This window comes from Otolemur garnettii, unplaced genomic scaffold (genome assembly GCF_000181295.1).
Source record: "Otolemur garnettii isolate 467f Iridium unplaced genomic scaffold, OtoGar3 scaffold00018, whole genome shotgun sequence".
Lineage (NCBI taxonomy): Eukaryota > Metazoa > Chordata > Mammalia > Primates > Galagidae > Otolemur > Otolemur garnettii.
Genome location: NW_003852413.1, coordinates 23,236,313 through 23,246,796, shown reverse-complemented (window position 1 = coordinate 23,246,796; position 10,484 = coordinate 23,236,313). Strand labels below are relative to the sequence as shown.

Below are 10,484 nucleotides of genomic sequence, written 5' to 3'. Positions count from 1 at the left end.
ACACATATAGTACCAGGAAAGTGCCATCTAATGGTGGGACTTGTCAACAGGAGAATTTCTGAATTTTTCTGGATTATTTGCCCACGTAGACATGGTAAGATTTAAAGATTATGCCTAGTGAAGTCTCATATTTAAATGCCATGTGGTAGTATTGACTATTATTTAAAATTAGAGGGAAAGACGATTAAAATCTATTCCCTGAATGTCTCCTTATGAATTAGACGCAGAAAAAAGTAAACCACAATTATTTATTACTCATCAGTGAATGAAAGTGGGTACACATCAAAATTTATTTACCTGAAAACAAAGCACCCAGTATACTGTAGAAGTTAAGTAAGTTACTTGGCTAAGTAACTTTAAAAACAGAAAATGTTTTTATGCTCCAGGTTAATTAGAGTAACATAGCTGGGCAGGATCCTTTCCCAAATTCTTTGCTTTAAAATGACAACTAGAAAGGAACCCTTGGTTCTGTCTTGCTGTTGGTCATTTTAGACGTCTTTTCTTCAATGGAGTGAATCCTCGATGAAAGGACTTTACCACGTTGATCTATCTCTTCAACCACCGTCTTTACCAGCGTGGTTTTGGATAAATCTAAAAATAAGACATGCGAATATATACGTTCATACTGAAAGATTACATGACAAAGAATTCTACTGCTGGTTTTACTATAATACATTATGAGCATTTTTGGTGAGGAAGTAAGCATAGATCCATAATAATGGTTTGAGATGGTTTTATCTGCCCAAAATAATACTTTCCGTTCAGACAACTTTAGTTACAATGCTTTCAATGTTGACTGTTGCTATGCTGTATGACTGCCATTGGTGCAAAATTATTAGCTGCAGTAGAAATATAAATAGATTTTTTTTTTACCTTTAGATGAATTCCCTGAGCTTCCTGACTCAAAGCCCTTTGATTTTGAGCATGAACTGTAAAAGAAAAAGAAGTTTATTCTTTTATATTTTGGTTTGCCATCACTTAAGAAATATTCATTGAATCAATGAACTCAAGTGAATTTTGTATATAAAAAACAAATCTTAGGGGTGGGCATGGTGGCTCACGCCTGTAATCCCAACACTCTGGGAGGCCGAAACAGGTGGATTGCTTGAATTCAGGAGTTCAAGACTAGCTTGAGCAAGAGAGGAGACCCTGTCTCTAAAAAATAGTCAGCTGTTGTGGTGGGCGCCTATAGTCCCAGCAACTTGGGAGGCTAAGGAAAGAGAATCGCTTGAGCCCAAGAGTTTGAGATTGCTGTGAACTATGACGCCATGGCACTCACCCTGAGGGTGACTCTGTCTCCAAAAAAAAAGGTCTTAGTTTTCTATGGAGGAAATTCTTAAGACTTTTGTGTGCAGGATCTGAAAGTAATGAAATGTTGTCTAAAGAGAGGACATAAATAAACCTTGTTTCCACTTGATTTTGTTTAAAGCCTAGAATTTAAAACTTAAGGACATACATACATTTGTACAGAGTACGTTTACTTCAGGGCAGCAATGATATTAGGAAGAATGAACTGAGTAAGTGAGGAGGGGGTAGAGAGAATCCTGAATCCACAGTGATTAACATGGACAAAAAATGGGAACTTCTGTGGGGACAACTGGAGTCATCCAAGGCAGAGGAGAAGGAGGCTGCGATGTGCAAGATGTGTCAGAGATAACACACCCTTAACTCCTGAGGCAGGAGACGGACATGATTTCTACAGTGGGGATGGAAGAGAACAGGCTTGAATGCATGGAAGGGTAACGGGGCAGTGAGTGGCTGTAGTTCAAAAGAGGTAAAAACTGGATTTTTAAATGACTTTACTTACTTTCCATCGCTATCAATCAGGCGGCAGTAGGTCTCGATTTCTTTTTCCAGGTGGACCTTGATACTCAGGAGCTGCTCATGCTCAAGTTTCTGGCCCTCAGTCTCAGTTCTGACCTGGTGCAGCTGCTCCTCCAGGGCCCCGATCTGAGCCTGGATCTGCGCCAGCTGTGCACAGTAGTTGCTCTCGGTCTCGGTCAAGGAGCACTCCAGGGACTGTTTCTGAGGACATCAAAGAAGCCATAGCAAGGGATGAGCCCACTCTGAGGACTGTGTAGACCAGTGTTTCTCAGCAACCAGCAGCGCTGCTCCTAGGCAAGTTTTGGCAATTTGTGGGGCTTGTCACAATCAAATGGGAAGGGGAAGAAGCCGGCATTTCCTTGGTGGGGACCAGGTGTGCTGGATGACTTGACTCCACAAGACTTTTCACTATTTCAGTGGAAATTCATGATATTTACATTATATGTCCTATTATGATAGATTTTTATGTCAAAGCACTTCTCTGGGGTAACACAATAAGAAACAGAAATCAGAAAACTTCTATTTTGAAACCACATATTGATTTTTAGGTTGCCTGTTATTATCAATGTTACTTGGCCACTGTGCCCACCCATCTACCCTGACACTTCTCCAAGACCTTCTGTGCTGCTCTTTTTCTAATCCATCCTTGATTTTCTGTTCTCCTTCAAAGCACTTGGGAGTAAAAGAATGACTTCAAAGGGGTGGGACTTCAAGACGAGAGATCTATCTCATAACACAGCACAGGTTGTTATTTCGACACTACTCTTACGAATATCATACTCCTTGTCTTCTGCTTCCACGGTCTGTAATTAGCCTTGACACATGACCCCACTTCAATTAAGGTAATTTTCCTCTCTCCCTTATTATAGCTAAATATGTTTGGGCAGTTATTACCTCACCTGATGTTAGCTCTTATCAGTGTCCACCCACCTCCACTCTTTCATTTTTCTTTTCTTGTATTGGGCGACTGACTCTTGATCTGACATTATTGAAAATGAAAGATTCATTAAAAGAAGATGAAAGCTACAATCTCTTGCATTACATTTCCTTGGGTGACTGGGCCCAAATAAGTCATGAATACATTTTATTTGAAAATTCTTTCCTTATATTTTTCCCTTTTATTGCAGTTATGGCATTATAGTTTTTAAGAATACTTTTGCATGTTGCTAAATATATTAATATTGATTTTCATTCTAGGATGTCAAAGAGGGAGTTACAAGATAATCATTACAACAGGCCACAGTGGGTCTAGTGGGCTGAGAACCTGACTGAGACTGACTTAGAACCACTGCCTTGCGCTGACCATGTGTTATGTGTAGGTGCTGGGCATGTGAGTGGAAGGTGATCAGGACAGAAATGGGGAGGCAAGATACCAGTGAGGTGTGTACTCAGCCGCTCAAAACTTTAGTTTCCCAGATGATGTATCCTTATAGGATATTCGCTTTAAGATTGCTGATACTCTCCTAAGTCAGAGGGGACAGCATGTCTACTTCACAGCCTTTCCCTGTAAAGGATGGCTTGTTGATGAGGATAGAGAATAGGGTGAACTTGGAGGTTGGTATATTATAGGAATCTAAAATGTGAACGTTTATGTATTTAGTCAACTCTCAATGACTCGTGTGCTAACTATAGGAAATTATGCTCAGAATTCATCTTAATTCAAAAGAATCTCAAGTGCAGAACTTAGGTTGTATGCCATCATTATTCTGTAATTCAATTATGTTGTCTGTTAAATGGGCTTTTTTTGGGGGGAGGAGTGTGAATTATTTCATGAGCCCAAATTATAGTACTACTGGCTGCACAGAATCTAGTTACTTTATACTGTCACTGCTTCTATATGAAAATGCTTAAAATTGTGATTGTGGAGCTTGAAACTTATGTCCTTTCCTTTCAACATAACTCAAAACTGGAGGATTCACTCACACGGCTACTGCAGCGGGAGCAGGGCTCTCAGGGCTTTTGCTAGCAGCAGTGATGAGGGTGAGGACAAGAGATACAGGCTGGGTAAGTTGGGGGTCAGCGTAAAAACATGTCTCCCTACTACTACTATATACTAAGAAATCAATGTGCCTTTTTAGGGTGGCTAAATCAAAGAATCCGCTTTTCTTTTTTGGCTGGCTGCATTTGTTTGTATGAAAACTGCCCTTTTCTTTGTCTTACAACCTGGTGTCCTCAGGGAGCACAAAACCTCTTGTGAGGACAGGGCATCCTTACACCACATGTGTGTCATAATTCTCAAATCAAGCCTTTTGGGTACTTCCAGCTAACACCTCCAAGGGAAGCCAATTTTAGTCCTGGGATAAAACCTTTGACGTAATCCAGGAGCTGGTGTTATGTGTTTAGGTGGCCGAAAGCTGGCTCTAGGGGTGTGACCTCTGGGCACTGCGGGAACAGGCAGGCTGACAGTGCCTGCATGGAATTTGGGTGTCTACCCTCTTTTCCTCTGCTGTTTGGTGAAAAGCACAGTGTAGCTTTTCATATGTCTTCATCAATATTGGGAGGTGCTGGTGTGATGCTGGCTCGTCTCCGTGTGGCCACGTGACCGTACACCTGTCAGGTAATTTTCAGGTGGAGCAATACTGTTACTGTGCGCTCTGCAGGGCTGAGAAGAACCACCCTAAGGAAGGATCTACGTGAAATGCCGTTCATTTTATGAGCCCCGGCCGGGACACCCTTAGTGATGCCAAGGAGGAAGAGGACCCTATCTTTCTGAGTGTCTGTTTTTTCTTTCCTCTTAGGCCCTGTCAAGAACTCGCTGCAGGTAAAGGTGTGATAGAGGAGAGGGGAGGGGTCTCAGGCGCTCGATCTCCTGATCCAGGCTGACCTGCACTGCCACCTACCGTTGCCAAGAGGGACTGCAGCTCGATCTCCAGGGTCTGCAGCGTGCGCTTCATCTCCGTCAGCTCGTTCCTGGCAGAAGTGGCAGCTCCAGCGTCGTCGGAGATCTGCTGCTGCAGGGTGGCGCTCTGCAAAGACGAGAGCAAAGGGTCAAAGGAGTCGGTGCCCGCCAGGGTGGCGTGGGCAGGGCCGGCGGGACAGAGCTCACCTTTTCGTTGAACCAGTTCTCCGCGTCTCTGCGGTTCTGCTCCGCGAGGGCTTCGTACTCGGCTCGCATGTTGTTCAGCAGGACCGTGAGGTCCACCCCGGGGGCCGCGTTCATCTCCACGTTCACATTGCCTCCCGCGGCGCACTGCAGAGCCTTCATTTCCTGCGAGGAAAAGCGAGCGTGGCCTTAGGGGCAACGTGTGTTCACACAGTCGGAGAAGAGTTTTCACTCGTGTTACTTTAGGTCTCAAAGTCTGAGACCTAAACTTTCTGATATATAACTTACGGCCCCCCAATTTTTTAACTTGACTTAATCTATATTCATGCCAATCATCGACAGTCTCTAATTATTATAGTTACTTTTTCAGCAAAATAACCACGATCACCACCACTGCAAAAACAGTCACAGCATCCCACATGAAGTTTTTTTTTTTCCTTAAAATACTTTTAAATGAAAAGGAGTTGGGAGAGTTATTCCACACATAATTATTGACTAAATGTCCAATTGATGGGAAGCCAGTGGTGGAAATCGCTCAAATGCTGGCCCTCATGGAATTTTCACCTTGCCCCCTTCTGGTCTATTGGCATCCATTTGAACTTGACTAGAGGTAAAGTTTTTCCTACCTCTTCATGGTTCTTCTTGAGGTAGGTCATCTCCTCGCTGAGGGATTCGAACTGCAGCTCCTGGTCCGTCCTGCAGAGCGTCAGCTCGTCCAGGACTCGCCGCAACCCGTTGATGTCGGCCTCTACGTTTTGGTGAAGGGCAAGCTCATTTTCATACCTTGGGGGACATTTAAATGAATTTCAGTGCAAGTTAGACTACCTCAAGAAACAGAAACATAAAGCCTCAGTTGCTTTAAACTGAAAATTAGAAATGAATTAGGACTCTAAATAGCATACAAGTATACAAAGAAAGCCCTCCTCCATATCAGCCCTACCCTGCTCTGTGCGGGATCATTGGCAGTTATTTAATTACACAAATTCCAATAGCCTATCTCAATTAAATGCAAACATTCCATTTGTAAATTTTTTCTTAGTTAATATTTTTATTTGGTCAATGAGGAGTGACTGAGGGTGTCTTTTGTGTTCAGTCACATTCTAAGCAGGCATAGAAATACTATGATCTATTTTGTCCCATGAATGTAATAAATATGTATAAATTATGAGTATAGTTGCTTGTAATAGTACACCATCCATCTCTTGCTTGCTTTAATCCTTTAGGTTACAGTTTATTCTACTTGGGATGAAACTGAAATTTTATTTCACAGATTAAATGCATGGGACATTTTTTCTAGAGCGCGACTATTTTCTGTCACCTACTTTAGCCGGAAATCATCAGCAGCCAGTCTGGCATTGTCAATCTGCAGAATGACATTGGCATTGGCAGCAGTGGAAGAGATAACCTAGAAGAAATCAAAAGGAGAACACGAAAAATACATCTGCTGTCATGATTTAGTGTTTCACAAGACAGAAATTGTTACACAATTAAGCTGTTGCATAAAAAAATCTTACTTCCTGGGTGGCACCTGTGGCTCAGTGAGTAGGGCCCTGGCCCCATATACCGGAGGTGGCGGGTTCAAACCCAGCCCCGGCCAAAAAGAAAAAAGAGAAAAGAAAATCTTACTTCCCTGTGTAGTGAAGTGTTGGCAATTTAATTTTTAAAAGTTAAAATGGTTTTATTCTTATACACTCCCGGGACTTTCAGAATACAATACTTTCTTCTCTATGAATATATTTCAGAATAAACAAGGGAACCAACAGCCTGACTCAAAGTGCCTACTTTTGAGTAATAGAATTATTTATCAAAATCAATAACAAATACCACATAAGTGACAGGTAGCAGTCACAGAGGACTTCCTTTTGTAGTTCTGTCGTTTGCTAGGTAATTCTTAGTTTTAAAAACTATGAATAGCTTCCAATTTGTGATTTCTCACCTTATTCTTAAGATCCTCAATTGTTAGGTGATATCTGCTGTAGTCATGGTCAAGTCCACGGCAAGATCCAGGTCCATATTTTTCATACCAGCCCTTGATCTTTCTCTCTAATTCAGCATTTGCTTCCTCCAGAGCGCGCACATTATCCAGGTAGGATGCCAGGCGGTCATTAAGATTTTGCATGGTCACTTTCTCATTCCCGGAGAGGAGTCCTCCTTCGCTTCCCGCAAAGCCAACACAAGCAGCATTTCCAAGGGCACCACTGGTGTGCCTCCCACTGGGAACGCCGCCCAAGCCCCCTCCCAACGTGCAGGAAAATCCACTTCCAGGAACAGAGGTGCCACATGCATTGCTGCCTGCAAAGCCTGTGCCTCCACTGGCTGGTCTGACAGATCCAGTCCCAGCTGGTAAGCAAATACGCCTGGATCCACCGGAGAATCGGAGAGACATGGTGTTATGAGGAATGGTCACCTTGACAGAGGGCAGCTGGAATGTCAAAGAAGGACAGGACCTCACGCACTTATAGTTGCTTTTGGCTTTTATATACAATTATTGGGGTGTTTCTCTTTGAGTTATATATGCCAAAGGAAAAGTGGCATCATTTAGATTACCACAGAATTATGTATAATTGGGTGATTTAAAAAATAATTAACGTCTAGCAGCCCTGGGTATTGCTGCAGGATATTTGTCCTCTTAAATATAAGAGGGTTTGTTCTATATTAAGTTCATTATTGTAACTTCTAATTTTGAGTGAGTAATCCTTTACTTTCATCTAGACCCTAGGAATATACCATTATTATCAGGTGCAGAGTATTATCATGTTTTTTAAAAATAAGGTAAGACTATGATAGAGTACCCTGAGGTACAGATAGGGTTTCAATTACCACTGGGGCATATAAAGGACTATTAAGTACAGAGACATATATTTTATCCCACCAGAGGGGGGAAAAAGTGTTATTTAAAAATATATATTCCAGGTAAGTTCTCTGTGCTCACCATGATTCTAATAACCGTTTGCTACCTTGAACAATGTCACAAATAATGATTTGCTCCATTATTTAAAATCGCATAGAATGACGATTATATCTGGGGCTCTATGCCAAATGCAAAAATGAAAGATAGGGTGCTAAGTAAATGTAGAGATGAAAAAGACAATGATTGCCATCTCTAAGAGATCTCTTATCAAGTCCAGACAGGGCTGGACCATGTTTAGCCTTCTGTTCTAGTCTAGAGAGTTGGGAAGGAGTCCTAAGCAAAAAGCAGAAGGCAACATGATCAGGCTGAAATGTAACAGGAAGGCCAATTACAAGGTTAGAACAAGGGTGGGGGCGGGGAGAGGGAAGGCTGAGGCAGTGGGGAAGGAGAGAGAAGAATAAGAAAGAGAAGGAAGAACTGGGGATGACTGTCAGGTAACTAGTTTCACATGCTGGGAATTCATAGTATTAACTGAGCCAGGGAATACAGGAGGGAGAAGATGCTGAGTTTAGTTCGGGACCGGATTTGAGGAGTTGGTGGAACGTCCCCGATGAAGATGACTGACAGCGGGTGTGAATGTTTAGAATAAGCGCACGGACTGGGGAAATATCTGACTAGCAACGAGTAGAAACATTTTCAGAATCGAGGGCCCAGCTCTCGTTTGTAGTAACATTCTGTGTGTATTTGGAAGTAATCCTAGTGTGGGAACACAGAGGACGATTATCAGATTGATGTGGCTTTGGGGATTTTGAGATAGGTTCAGAAAGAAGAAAAGGTGAAAAAGAAGCTTCTGGTGCTCTTGAGACGATGAGGCGATTAGCCATCTTAGAACATGGGGAGGAAGAAGAAAGTACATCCAGAGGGACAGATAGACTGAGAAAAAGATGGAGATTGAGTGTTGGAGCATCTTTGTGAGGCCGTGGTGTGGGCTGAGCGTGAGTGGGAGATTGATAAGGGTGAAGGAAAACGGGTTTCTGGATAGTAGAAACCAGAGTTTAGATTTTGAAGTAGGCACAACCCCAGGTTTTGCCAAAGTCCAGAGAACAGCCATGGGGACTGGACCCCACAGTCACTGGAATAAGAGGTCAGCAGTGGACTGGACCTGACAGCCATGAGAGTACAAGGTCAGAACCATTAGACCATGATGCTATATGGGCCACTGCACAGGCATGATGTCTCCCTCCTGTGATGACAGGAGATGGGAGGGAAGGGGGAGACTGTAGGCCAGGTGCAAAGTCCTTGGGTAATGGGGAGGGGGGCCTTCATGAGGTATGGGGCCATTGGCTGGTATTTGCTTTAAAGGAGGAGTTTCAGGGTAAGAATTAAGTGGCCCAGTGGCAGATGTGACATTGGGGATCTAGAGAATACAGACTCTGCTTTGAAGTCTGTATGCTTAGATGTGTGGAAGTGTGAGTGACGGGGAGATGAGAGTGAAGGAGAGGAGTTGGGAGAGGGAAAGGTGTGGGAGAGGATGCAGGGTTGTGGAGAGAGCTGGGAATGCAGACTGGGATGAGGATAACTTTCTGAGAGTACAAGTTGTTAGAACAATTTGGTGGAAAGCACATTAAGTGGTTAATGCTGTTACAAATATCATTTTCTATTGAACCCTTTTGCGCAGAGGCCTTCAGAAAAGGTTTAGGGAGTTATCAAAATGTGGATAAAAAGAGTTTCCAGTTCCTAAGTTTGCTGAGAAGCAAAATGAACTTATGCTTAGCCCAATGTTTGCCAAATGCAAAACGGTCAATGAATGGTCACCTTTCTTGTTATTATTGTTTCTGATTGTGTGTGCCAGCGTGGAGGGAAGGGAAGGGAAGGGATCTGGCTGAAAGGGAAGGAGAGGAAGCAAGGAGAAGACCCCCCACTTGAGGCCATGGCTGAGGAGGGTAGGGGAGAAGAGGGTGGGGAGGACAGGCGGAAACTTGATGAGGTTCTGGCTCAGGTGGGGAAGACAGGTATGCAGTTATTTTGCTAACAGGATGGTGATGGGGGTCATCTCCTGGATCTGTGCTGATGTGAAGAGCCTGAACCTGGTAAGCTGGGAAGCATCCTCCACCCATCCTTTTAAATACATTTTCTGGGCAGAGTTGTAGGCTATTTTTGGAGCCACAAGGAGCCTTAGACATCACCTCATGCAGCCCTTTGGCAGGTGGGGCCACAGAGACCCAGAAATATTAAACAATTTCCTCAGAGCCATGAAGCACATACCAGGTGAAAACGTGATGTAGGTTCAAGATGATCTTGGGATCTGGCATCATAAATGTATTTTAGATATAAATTGTTACTCTATGCATGCTAGTACATGTGTGGACACCTATTTTATATAGGGCTACCATAGTCTTAGTATGTGCAATTATGAAATTATTCTTTTAATGGAATTATTGATAATATGAAGAATTCAAATATTAAAATATATAAAGAGTTGTAAATCTCTTCAATGTCTGATTAACAGTTAGCTCCAGGCTTGGTGCCTATAGATCAGTAGTTAGGGTGCTGGCCACATACACTGGGGCTGCCAGGTTTGAACCTGGCCTGGGCCTGCTAGAGAGCAACGACAATAACAACAACAAAATAGCTGGGCGTTGTGGTGGGCATCTGTAGTCCCAGCTACTTAGGAGACTGAGCCAAGAGCATTGCTGAAGCCCAAGAGTTTGAGGTTACTGTGAGCTGTGATGCCACGGCACTCTACCGAGGGTGACATAGTGAGAC

At 43.2% G+C, this 10,484-nt stretch overlaps 1 protein-coding gene across 1 annotated transcript; it reads right to left on the bottom strand.

Annotated features, from left to right (window-relative positions):
* Positions 1–235: 235 nt before the first annotated feature.
* KRT28 (keratin 28) lies at positions 236–7,312 on the bottom strand. Its single transcript, XM_003786383.2, has 8 exons — positions 6,804–7,312; positions 6,190–6,272; positions 5,494–5,650; positions 4,871–5,032; positions 4,665–4,790; positions 1,808–2,025; positions 874–929; positions 236–591 (listed from the first exon to the last, which is right to left on the bottom strand). The coding sequence occupies exons 1-8, from the start codon at positions 7,251–7,253 to the stop codon at positions 449–451; spliced, it is 1,395 nt and encodes a 464-aa protein (XP_003786431.1). The 5' UTR covers positions 7,254–7,312; the 3' UTR covers positions 236–448.
* Positions 7,313–10,484: the final 3,172 nt, after the last annotated feature.

What these genes read in the sequence shown, in the direction of transcription:
- KRT28 (XM_003786383.2), bottom strand. Translation starts at nt 7,253, where the DNA reads ATGTCTCTCCGATTCTCCGGTGGATCCAGGCGTATTTGCTTACCAGCT. An exon ending in TTGAGGATCTTAAGAATAAG is followed by an intron (nt 6,273 to 6,803) that starts GTGAGAAATCAC and finishes GATTTCTTCTAG; the next exon opens with GTTATCTCTTCCACTGCTGC. An exon ending in TGCAGTCCCTCTTGGCAACG is followed by an intron (nt 2,026 to 4,664) that starts GTAGGTGGCAGT and finishes TGATGTCCTCAG; the next exon opens with AAACAGTCCCTGGAGTGCTC.